This window comes from Echiichthys vipera, assembly GCF_963691815.1.
Source record: "Echiichthys vipera genome assembly, chromosome: 11".
Classification (NCBI taxonomy): Eukaryota; Metazoa; Chordata; class Actinopteri; order Perciformes; family Trachinidae; genus Echiichthys; species Echiichthys vipera.
Window position 1 is genome coordinate 4,584,748 of NC_139836.1, and position 12,429 is coordinate 4,597,176.

The 12,429-nt window shown below is 47.8% G+C and overlaps 1 protein-coding gene across 2 annotated transcripts in view; it reads right to left on the reverse strand.

Moving 5' to 3' along the window:
• The window catches only part of LOC310953469 (spectrin beta chain, non-erythrocytic 1-like), a 129,391-nt gene that overhangs the window by 12,564 nt on the left and 104,398 nt on the right, over positions 1–12,429 (reverse strand). For both annotated transcript variants that reach the window (XM_083922509.1, XM_083922508.1), the window contains 12 exons: positions 11,855–11,944; positions 11,477–11,755; positions 11,211–11,341; positions 10,818–11,022; positions 10,357–10,731; positions 8,785–8,871; positions 5,323–5,480; positions 4,827–4,965; positions 3,718–3,802; positions 3,327–3,523; positions 2,841–2,941; positions 1,834–1,888 (listed from right to left, as the gene is read on the reverse strand). In XM_083922509.1, the coding sequence (XP_083778635.1) occupies positions 1,834–1,888; positions 2,841–2,941; positions 3,327–3,523; positions 3,718–3,802; positions 4,827–4,965; positions 5,323–5,480; positions 8,785–8,871; positions 10,357–10,731; positions 10,818–11,022; positions 11,211–11,341; positions 11,477–11,755; positions 11,855–11,944 (1,902 nt within the window). The remainder of the gene's footprint in view (positions 1–1,833; positions 1,889–2,840; positions 2,942–3,326; positions 3,524–3,717; positions 3,803–4,826; positions 4,966–5,322; positions 5,481–8,784; positions 8,872–10,356; positions 10,732–10,817; positions 11,023–11,210; positions 11,342–11,476; positions 11,756–11,854; positions 11,945–12,429) is intronic.

Genomic DNA, 12,429 nt, shown 5'->3' on the forward strand with positions numbered 1-12,429 from the left:
TATTTTCCGCACTATAGGTTGCACCTAGATACCTTCAAATGTCTCAAAGCCGACAGTGCGCCTTATAATCCGGTGCTCCTTATATATGGACCAATATTGAGCCACAACAGGTCTCCAACTACGGTGAGCAGCCGCCGACTCTATTTTCCCCGTAGAAGAAGTAACGCGCGGTGCATGTTGAGATATACGACTGCGTGAAGCGTGCCGTTTCATTTCCATGTGTGTGTTTGTGTAAAGAGCCCAAAATGGCTCCTGTTAAGAGACACGCTTACAACGCAGAGTTTACACTCAAGGCCATTAGTCACGCAGCAGAACACGGGAACAGAGCAGCAGCCAGAGAGTTTAACATGAACCAATCAATGGTGCCGAAGTGGAGGAAGCAACAAGACGACCTCCCCTGACTGTTGTGTTGACGTTCCCTTTAGCGCAGCTCCATCTAATGGATGCAGAACGTAACCCCAGCCTCCACTGTAGCGTCTGTTCTATGCGCCTTATAATGTGGTGCGCCTTATATATGGAAAAAGTTTCAAAATAAGACATTCATTGAAGCTGTGCCTTATAATGTGGTGCGCCTTATAGTGCGGAAAATACGGTAAAGGGTTCTTAATTTAGTTTTCTTGTAGTTCTTCCTGTAAGAGGTTTTTTTTGTCTTATGAAGCAGAAACAGAAACACCTCCGACAAGCCCGTGTCTCCACCTGGATCTCATTTTCAGTGTGACGTCTTTTACACGTTTCAAACAACAACCAACGTTAACAGAACGTTTTAGCACCAAATCAAAGCACGAATTGCTGAAACGTGACAAAGGTGAAACGTAAAAGCAACAACTTGTAATCGAAGAGGAAACATCAACAAACGCCGATGGAAATAACAGAATGGAGCTTTTTTTAAAAAGTCTTTTCCTCTAACGTCCACCAGATGCTGCTACAGAGACTCTCGCAGCATTGAAGTGACTGCTAAATGTGCTGAGTTCTGAGTTAGTTTAAGAAACTGCACTTGTGGAAAGTATGTTGGAGTTTACTGAACTTCTCATCTGTGACTTGGTGGTTTCATTTAAGGAGGAGACACGAGTTCAGCTTCACACACACTCCTGTTTTTTGGGGGATAAATTTGGGATTTTCTTGCTTCAGTGCTAATTTATCAAGAAACATTAAACCCAGGCTTGAAAAGGTCTCTTTAGGAAGCTTTAAGACGCTCCATATGTGTTCGTCTATGGTTTGATTTGTGACCTTCTTTGTCTTAAAGGTACAGCAGCGATCATAACCTGCTGCGTCACACTGAACAGAAGGATCAAGGTGGATACGGAGGCCTTTGAGTTACATCTGAAAAGGTGTTTTGATGATGTGGTGAGGCGGATCGTTCCCCTCACACTAGTGGTGCTCTTCATTAAGACTACATTTCCCATCAGTCCCTCTGCTTCCTGTCGCCTGATCGTCTCACTAACGAGGGGATTTACCGTCCTCTCGACGATGCAGATCTCATTTTGTTCACATAAGTTACACTGATATCTCAAAACAAAGACACAATGAGATAGCTTTGAAGTTAAACTCACTACAGTTATGAAAATATGAACGTGAACGGAGGAGAAGCAAACAATAAATGCTGTGGAGAAGTTATAAACACAGGAATATCACAGCGTGGATCCCAGGAGTTTGAGAGGAGCAGGGATGTGATTTTTCATGGGGTTATATTTAAGGATGTTGAATATGTAGCGTGTGTGTGTGTGTGTGTGTGTGTGTTTGTGTGTGCGTGCGTGTGTGTCAGGGTGCGGCCGTGGTCCTACGGCTCTGCAGGGTGCTGCTGTATTGCTGGTAGGCAGGTGAGCGGTAACTAACCCTGGGAGACTCCTGATCGGACGGCAGCCCGTTCTGAGACACCGGCTCGCCCTCCCTGCAAACACACAATAAGACACACACACACACACAGTCAGACACACACACACTCCTGATGCATCTCATGCTGATATAAACACACAACAGCTGCTTTTGTTATTTATCAATCCATAATTTTCTGTTCATCTGCCAAATGATTCCTCACACCTGCAGTGAAGCGTGTTTTGAGCTCAGTTGATGACACAAAGTTTCCTTTTTCTACAGGGTGTGTTTCGTTTTCACTTTCACTAAGGGCGCACTCCCACTGTGCCTCCGTCCCGTGCCCCGTGCTTTAGGGTCCTTGTCCCCCCCTCCAGGCCCGTTTGTACTCACACTACCTGGGCCTCGGAGAATGCTTCTTGCTGCCTATACGTCATCACGCCGTAACACGTCACACGCATTGATGACGTCATGGCGATGCGTGGCTTTGTTTCCAGATCTTTCCGTAGACCTCAGAGTTTTTGTGCGTCTTGTCGACTGTTTTTGAATCTTTTCATCGACCAAATCTGCAGTAAACACTCCACCTCCGCATCACACCAACGTGAACCTTTCACCGCCATTGTTTGAAATGTCCGTGCATGGTCCCTCCTTCTTTTTTTCTACGTCCCAACAGGCGCACAGGAAATGACCTCAGAACCGCCGTAGGCCTCGTGCTCGTACACGTGCGCACGCTCGTGCTCGTACATGTGTAAACGTGCTTTACTAAAGCCCACCTCTCCCAAACGGGCCGTGGACGGCAACTGTGCCGCTCCTAAGCGCGGTACGGTTGCACTCACACTGGTCAAAGGAACTAGACTTTAGCCGTGAAACCTGCTTGGGCACGGTACGGAGGCACAGTGTGAGTGCGCCCTAAAAGATCAAAAACTGAAGAGGTCGTTTTCCAATAATATAATATAAAGGAAGAACAAGTGAAACAGAAAGCAGCAGTACATCACCGTGGAAAGAGAGTTGGGACACAAACGCGCTCTCACCTGTGCTGAGCGGCAGCGTCGCCGGGCTGAGCCTCAGTGGGCGGAGGTTGTCTCCTCTTCTCCTCTTCCTCTTGCATTCTTCTCACTTCCAATAACTCCATCTGGACACACAGACACACGGAGCCTTAATGCAAGAACACTTTCTTTCTTAACTTTAAGATTAAGTAGAGGAGGGGTCATCTGCACAGGCAGGGTCTGATTTCTTTCATTTGAGACAGAGGGAAGAAGGGAGGAGGGGAAATAAGTGTAAGAATAAGGAAAGAGGATGGATGGAAACACATTTGAAGCTGAGTTTGTCATCTTTTTGGCAGCAGGGATGAGATCATTTTTTACTCTTTTGGTGACGTTTTTGTGAATAAACCTCTGCTCACAAACAAAACAAATAATAATCATAATGAAAAGAACTCGTACGAACGAACCTTACAGGAAAAAAGTCAGATTTTTAAGATTAAAAGACAAATTGGTTGTTTTTTGTGTGTGTCTCACCGTGGTCAGCCTCTCCAGAGCGGAGAAGCGTTCCTCCCAGGTGGCGGCCGACTTTTCGAAGGCCTCGTGGCGTTTGATGAGTTTCTCCACCTCGTCCACGCTCTGGCCGATCTCCCTGCTGGACAGGTAAGGGTCCTGACCCAGCAGCCACGCCTCGGCCACACCTGCGTCCCGGGAGAACTGGTGCACCTCCAGGACTGCACGAAGACACGCACACACACACATGTTAACATTAAAAGCATCAAAAAGAATCGGCTAGACCTTTAAAAGACACATTTAAAACGACAAGCTTGCACACACACACACACACACACACGTTAAACCACATTTGTCCAATTCCGTTCTTATGCTTTCTGTGAACATGAGCCCTGACCCGATGATGAAACCTCACCCAGTCTCAGCCACTCCCATCTGTCCTCCCACTTGTCAATCATGTCTTTCCTCTTGTCCGTCAACTGTAACAACTTTTCTTTAATCTGAAGAGAGAAGAAACGGTTTCAGAGATGATTTAAATGTGGCATAAATGACAAATGCATCCTCCTAAAATCAGTCTAAACCCTTTGATTTACATGTTACTTTGACAAAACACTTTGATGTTTAAAACTGATGTTTTGTTTGAAAAAACGCTGGTAGCACAAACTTTAGCTGCTCTGGTTCGTGGTGAAAAGAGTTTAAAATGTGAGGTTTGAAGTCGAAACTAAATCTTGAAGGATATCTGTATAAAATACTGTCATTAGCTACAAAACAGAGTACTGAAATGGAGTTTTAATCCAACCTGGGACCAATAAGACAACTGAATCAGAGAGAAAAAGCGACTAATTTCAGACTGAACGTAGGTGATTTGAGGGCGCACTCACACTGTCCATCCGTACTGTGCCCAAACACGTTTCACGGCTAAAGTCTAGTTCGTTTGACGAGTGCTTGCGGATCACGGCCCGTCTGAGAGAGGTGGGCTTTTGTAAAGCACCTTTGCACATGTACGAGCACGAGCGTGCGCACGTGTACGAGCACGAGGCCTACGGCGGTTCTGAGGTCATTTCCTGTGCGCCTGTTGGGACGTAGAAAAAAGAAGGAGGGACCATGCGCGGACATTTCAAACAATGGCGGTGAAAGGTTCACGTTGGTGTGATGCGGAGGTGGAGTGTTTACTGCAGATTTGGTCGATGAAAAGATTCAAAAACAGTCGACAAGACGCACAAAAACTCTGAGGTCTACGGAAAGATCTGGAAACAAAGCCACGCATCGCCATGACGTCATCAATGCGTGTGACGTGTTACGGCGTGATGACGTATAGGCAGCAAGAAGCATTCTCCGAGGCCCAGGTAGTGTGAGTACAAACGGGCCTGGAGGGGTGGACAAGGACCCTAAAGCACGGGGCACGGGACGGACGCACAGTGGGAGGGCGCCCTCAGTCTGGAAACTACAAATGTACTCCAGCTGTGTCTGCGTTAGCCTGAAGGTGTGGATCATAGATGTGTGTTTGGGTGAAGGCGTCTCCACCTCCTCTGAAGCGTAGTGCTTCCTGGCGAGCAGGGCTTTGCCCAGCTCGATGCAGGCCGTGAAGCTGTCGTTGCGGGCGTCGATCTCCGCCTTGATGCCCTGGTGGTTGTTCATCAGCAGCTCCACCGACGACACGTCCCTGAAAAACAAATCCAAATTACATAATTCGTGTCGGCTTTTGCCGTAGGAGTGACGTGATGCAGTGAAGTCTGTGAAAACGATGTCTATCAGAAATGAAATAAGTGAAACAACGAAAAAAATCCATGTGTGTGTGAACGATCAGCTGCTCATGAAAAGAGCAGGACGGGCGGCGTCTTGTCCTGTCTGTTAAAGGGAAGGTTTTCAACGCCACCGTACTCTACGGGGGAATTGTTGGGTCTCTGTAAATCATAACTAAGTCATAGAGTGTGGTCTTTACCTACTCTGTAAAGGGTCCTGAGATAACTTTTGTCATGATTTGGCACTATTAATAAAATGGAATTGAAATTGAAGTTACCGTGGCTTCTCCTGGGCCTCGATCAGGCGGATGACGTCCTCCATCCACAGCATCAGGTCTCGCACCATGCTGAAGAAGCGGAACTTGTCTCCGGTGTCGAACAGCTTGGCCCGCCGGCCCTCCGCCGCCTCCAGCAGGTTCTTCCAGGCCTCAAGGACCTGAAGGGGGGGACGAGACAACAAGCAGCAGAGTTCAGAACCAGACGCTCCTCTAACACACTCCGAGATGACCGAGATCAGTGGGGATTCATTATTCATTATGAACCTATATAACTGGGGGATATAAGTGCGATCAGACGCAGGGTGTTGCACAGGTCTGGCGCCGGGGTGCTGTAGGGGAAGCGTAACAGCCCGGGGAAATTAACAAGAGGCATAAAAGCAAATCAAAAACAACATTCATACGAGCAGATTACAGAGGCCGAAGCACCAACGGTGTAGGGGGAGGAGGGGGCAACATGGCAACTAAGTTTTTATCTTCATGTTTTCAGTGGATTATGTCGTTCTGCTCGTTGCTAACGTTGCTCCAGACTGTTTGCATGTAAAAAAGAATCCCTTTTATCCATGTCTCTGGAGCGACAGCTAGTGTTTGTGTAGGTGTGAGTGTCTGCGTTTCAGCATGACAGTGTATGTGTGTGTGTGTGTGTGTGTGAGAATGTGTGTATGAACGTATAGATAGTTGTGTGTGTCTCTGTGCGTTACTGTGGGAGGGTTGGGTTCTTTTAACTTTCTTCTCCTGTTTTTATTTGATGTTTCTCTTTCTCTGTACATCTCTGCAACTTGGCACTTTGCAATACTTTCTGTATGAAAAGCGCCGTATGAATAAATAAAGGTTGATTTGATTTGATATAAAAACCACTGCGACATTGTTCACGCCGCGGCTGCAGGCGACTGAAAGCGCTGACTAAGAAGCAACTACGGTTGAGCGTGTGCGAACAAAAACATTTGATTGCACCACTGTGTGCAGCCATGAAATATTCAAAAAAATGCATCTTAAACTGACGGCCGACACTTTTACGCTTTCATTTTCAACAACTGTCCAGACATAAACTACGTTAGCAAACTCGTAGCGTTTGTTTTAACCTCCTCGGAGGCCCAGGTGGGTGGAGTTTACTGCCCTTTGGTACTCGTGCAGCATCAAATAAGTTATCTTTAATAAGACTCATCCACCCACAGTGACCTGAGGAAGACAGAAAACAAACCCTACGAGTATTTACAGGACTAAGCCAGACCTGGACGGCGTGAAAAACCACTAAAATGTCACTAAAATCCATCGACATTTTAGTCGAACTGTTAAAAGAAATCTAAAGCTGCAGCCAGAAATCAACGCTGATGCAAAGCCAAATGTTTTTGGTGAACGGAGTCTCACCTCTCCCTTTCTCCTCTGGGCGGACAGGGAGGATATGCAGGGGAATGGACATACAGGGAATGGTCAAAACACAAAACCACACTGGTGCTTATGATCATCAACACTCAGGAGAGAAGGAGCTCCGACGCGTCACGGTGGTGAGTTCATTTCAGGCTGTTTACCAACATTTCAAAAAGTCTGCTGAGTTTTTAGCTTTCACTGAGATGGATGAAGACACAAAAATGCAAGAGGGGGTAAAAAAAGACATCTCTAAAACCCTGGATATATTTCCTGTTCTACTGAAACCCGGCGGACAGGTTGAGCTGGATTTACGCTCCTGAGTTCAGGCGCTACGTCTAAAACGCTCCCCTGTAAACGTATCGCCCCCTCAAACATCTAACTACGTGTCAAGGACCGCTAGAGCTGGGATTCGGGCTTCTCCGACATGTTTCTGATGCCGGCGGAGTTCCTCTGCATCGACTGCTAATCCAGAGCTGCCCCAAGCTAATCACTGTTAGCCACGTCCAACTGTTAGCGGCTCTCCCGGATTTCGAGAAGATGGTTTATTTGATGACTGTAAGTGCCGAAAAAGACCATGGGATGATTTTGCGCCGGAATTACACTTGAAGTTAAAGTTCCTAAAAAATACCAAGTAATTAGATGTCATCGTGGTAATATATGGGTATTAAATTGCGGCTAACAACCAATAAGATTGCTTGATTCGAGCCATCCGTTTTATTATTTCGTCACAAATAACTCAGTTGCAGTTTCAGAGTCTCTTGCAGTTTCCTGCGATGAGCGGCGTCGGTCCTCACTGACAGAAGTTAAGGATCTCGACTTCTCTCCAGTTCTACGTTTTCGTTGCTGCCTTCCTGTAAATCACCTTCTTCTTCTTCTTCACCGTCAAATGTTTGTCTTCTTCTGGTTTCCTCTGAGCCACATGAAAGAAGAACACGCCCACTCACTCGCACGCTGGGAATTCTCAAGCAGCTTTGTTAACACTTGGGAACAATTCACAGACTTTCTTCAGCGCAAAGTCTGTTTAAAGTTGCAGTCGGCAACGTTTGTTTGATCATATTCACTTAAACCGACACCGAATCATCAATCATCCGGTTTTAGAAAAAAAAAAAAACGCCTCTACGTGCACCTAGAGCCTGTTGTTTGTTTGCAAAAGTCGACCACGCACATACCATCCTGTCCACTCAGCGCAGTTCAGTTTGTGCACACGCCACAGAGCTCAAGCTAACATACGCTAAATGACGTTAGCAGTTGCTATCTCTGAGTAAGTTAGCCTGCCAACCTCTACGTAGCGTGTACTCCATCCTGTTTATAGATGAGAGCTGACACAGGCGCGTTCACAGGAATCTGGTGCACGCGCACTGACGAGCACTCGATGGGAGAGAGCGGAGGAGCTCGGTGGTAGAGGGGGAGGGGCGTGAGAGTTGTAAACATCGATCTGACGGACTTACCGACTGCAGATTTAATGTGCAGCTGATTCTTGAACATTTACACCGGACCTCTCATGTGGTCGTCGAGCATCTGCCATCCAATCACCCAAAGTTAATTTTAAAGCAAGGTGTAATTGAGACTTCACAATATTTACGTAATGTAACTTTTGATATTTGGACCTGAAACTTGAAGATTGAGAGAGGAATCAGCCTTCCTGTATTTTGACCACGCCCTGCAGGACTGTGTTACGCGTCTGTAGTCCACATGCTCGGTGTATGATGGTAAATCAAACCTCTTGTGATGATTTGAAGAACAGTACGACACGTTTTGTCGTCTTTTATCAACCTCGCACAAGCTCATTATCATAGTTTCCTTCTCTCTGGGAGTCTGACCACCTACTAATGAAAGCTTTTCTTTCCCAAACGGATCCTTTCAGGGCGGAGGAACAGTGCAAAGTTAGTGCAGCAGCAGTGCAGCATGCATGAGGGACAGAGAGTGGATCGACATCAGCGCAGGGCTCACGGCTCAACGCTCACGGCTCACGTTCAGTTCAGTCAGTAAGAGGAGCAGGTTTTCTACTCGGACACATACGGAGAAATGAAAATCCTGAGATTTACTGACTGAACTCAAAGTAAACGGAGTCCTGATGGGGTTCATGTTGGAGCTCACCTCTCCCTCTCTCTTCTGAATGTCGTCGGCTTTGTCTCCGGCGTACGCGGACTGCAGACGAACGGCGTCCTCCTGAAGCTGCCGCACCTGGAGACCGGGAGGAGGAGGAGGAGGAGGAGGAGGAAGAGGAGGAGGAGGAGAGAGGAGGAGGAAGAAGAGAGGAGGAGGAGGAGGAAGAAGAGAGGAGGAGGAGGAGGAAGAAGAGGAGGAGGAAGAGAGGAGGAGGAGGAGGATGAGGAGGAAGAGGAGGAGAAGAGAGGAGAAGGAAGAGGATGAGGAGGAAGAGAGTAGGAAGAGGAGGAGGAAGAGGAGGAGGAGGAAGAGAGGAGGAAGAGAGGAGGAGGAGGATGATGATGAGGAGGAGGAAGAGGAGGAGGAGGAAGAGGAAGAAGAGAGGAGGAGGAGGAGGAAGAGGGGGAGGAAGAGGAGGAGGAGAAGAGAGGAGGAGGATGATGATGAGGAGGAGGTGAAGGAGGATGAGGAGGAGGAAGAGGAGGAGGAAGAAGAGGAAGAAGAAGAAGAGGAGAAAGAGCAGGAGGAGGAGGATGAGGAGGAGGAAGAGGAGAAGAGAGGAGGAGGTTCAGTTTGGTTACAAACATGTAATAAACATCAGTATCAGAAGCAGCGGATCAGGTGAACAGATCTGAGTTTTTTAAAAAACAACATAATGGTCATTTTAACTTGTCTTACTGATGAAAGAGGTGATCGTAATTGTTCACACATGTGTTGTATTTTGAAAGTGTGTAATTGTGTGATCTGAAGAGCCAGAAAAAGAACTACTTAACATTATTATTTATCGATGTTATAAACACTGTTATTCTCGTTACCGCACATTAATTTACATGTTTCATGTTTAATGCTCTTACTGTCTGACTTCTCCTTTTGATGCTTTCATGGTACTTTGAGCTGCATTTTGGATTAAAAGCTGCTCTGTAAACAAATTCTATTATCATTCATAATCAAATCTGAAACAATGGCCTGGATATCTGCCGTCTGCACCAGGAGCCTGAAATATCACAGGAGCCCCCAGATGCTAACATGTCGTTCGACAGAGAGCTGTTGGGCTCTGATATTTATGAGTTTCTGACCCTGGGGAAGTTCCCAGGTTCCCAAAACTCATCTGAACGTTCTCTTCAGGTTATTCTACATCAGGGGTGTCAGAGTGATCCAGTAAAGAGTCGCTGTGTCTGCAGGTTTTCATTCCAACCAAGCAAGAACACACCTGACTCAAGTCGTGCAATCACCTGAACTGTCTTCACACAGTTGATTTGTTGGATCAGGTGTGTTTTTGATTGGTGGGAATGAAAACCTGCAGACAGACACAGTGACCCTTTACTGGATCGCTTTGACACCCCTGTTCTACGTGATCCTCTTCTGATAATGTGATGGTTTTCCACTTCCTGTCACTGAGCCCCTGGAGAGGCTCGCCCACGCTCCGAAAGAAGCTGAAATCACATTCGTATCCTCGGTTTTCAGACTATGACGTGAAAACTGTTAACCCTGAATAACCAGCCACTGGCCAGCAGACACACAGACGACCTTTGCTTCTGTAAATCTGAACTTGTTGAGCACCTGCGTTCCCAGCGCCTGGATGTCGTGTTCGAAGGTGGTGTGCATCCTCTGCAGCGTCTCCACGGTGTTCTGGTCGCGGCCCAGCTCCTCCGGGAGCTTCTTGTGTTTGTCCAGGATGCGGTTGAGGATCTCCTTGGCGTCGTGGTAGAACTTGTGGAGTTCGTAGGACGCGGCGAGGATCTGCGTCCGGGTGTCGATGAGCTCCAGCAGGTCGGCCCAGGCCTCGTTCAGGCCGTCCTTCCACTCCGCGATGGTGGCGGCGTCGCCGTGGCCCGCGTTGATCAGCTCGTCCGCCTGCCTGTTGACGGTGTCCACGCGCTCCTGGCCGATGTTCCCCGTGTCACGGGCGAATTCTCTGAAACGCTCCTGCAGCATCTGAAGGGTCGAAGTACAGATTAAGAACACAAACAAACTGTCAGGACACAAACTGTGAGACGGTGACGAGGTGTCGTTGCACTGACCGTGACGTGCTCGTAGTCCTGTCCCAGCTCGTGGGACCCGGCCACCACCTCCCTCTCGGCGATCCACTGCTCCAGGTCGTCCACCTCCCGGTTCAGCTGGAAGAGGCGCAAACGCTCGTCCAGCTTCCCTCGGCGCTCCTCCGACAAGTCCTTCAGCCCGGCGTACAGCTTATCCACCTGGGACTGACGCATGCCGATGCGCTCGCTGCACCAGGAGGAAGAGGACGGAACTTTAGTTTGGAGTTACGGTTTATTTCTGTCTGTTTCCTTTCATTCATCTCCACCACTTTCTCTTCACCCTCTTATTCCTTCCCTTGGTCTCTGACTCATATTTCATACTTTTTCAGCTTTATTTTTTCCCCCCTGCACAAAATGAAGACGCTGTCGTCTCACCTGTCAGGGTGCTCGGCGGCCACCAGGCCCCGGCTGGTGCCGGACAGCTGGTGCACGGTGTCGGCGTAATCCTCCACCGCCTGCTCCAGGATCTGGTGCTTCTTCAGCATGGCCACCGAACTCTGCTCGTCCTGACACACACACACACACACACACAAACACACACTTTCAGTTGTAATCAGAGTATTAAAAGCAAGAGAGCGAGAGAGAAAGAGAGAGCGAGAGAGAGAGTATTGTATCAGGTGTATTGATCCTCGCCGCCTCACCTTGGCCTTCTCCTCTAACATCATGTACAGCTCCTGTTCACTCATCCAGGCCTCGGCCTCCGCGGCGTCGAAGTAGTACTGCTGGGCCTCGTGGGCCTCGCTGAGGCGGGTGTGGCGCTTCTCCGTCTCCTTCCTGATTTGTTCCCATAGCGACTGGAGCTCGGCGAGGCGCTGGCGGATCAGCTCGGCCGCCAGCCTGTCCTCCCTCAGCACGTGCTGGCTGCGCTCGAAGATGTCGTCGTAGCGCGGCTGATGTCCCTGGATCTCCTTCTGCAGGGTCTGAGAGGGTCAAAGGTCAACGTGAGACTTTCAGAAGTTAAAGGGGTGTGTGTGTGTGTGTGTGTGTGTGTGTGTGTGTGTGTGTGTGTGTGTGTGTACCTGATTCTTCTTGATGAGCATCTGTACAGTCTGCAGGTTGTGTCCGTGGTCGGTCGATGTGGCCAGAGGCATCCGCTCTTCAACCCACAGCTGGAGAGGAGATTTCACATTACTGCTGCTGCTGATACTAATAATAATACTAATACTGCTAATACTAATAATAATACTAATAATACTAATATTACCTATAGCTGCTAGGACTACTGCTACTTAGTCATGGTAAGAACTTAAATTTCACAATCATCCCGTTAAAAACAGCAGTTAACAAAGTACTTTGATAGCACAAATATATAATAATAATGAAATCCAGTAGGTTACAACATAACCATATTTACACATCATTGTTTACAGTAGAAACAAGGGGCATGATTGAGGACACTGAGTCCGCCTCATCTCCGCGGGCAGGTCGTTCCAAAGCTGTGGCGCTGTGGTGTGTAACGTTTACATGTATTACATGTACATGTTGTAACTGACTTCGATGTGACGGTTTCAGGATGGATTTTATAAGAAACTCCAAAGGATGTGACGTTTTGTGCTCTCTAACGTCAACAAATGAACCAGCAGTGTCCACACAT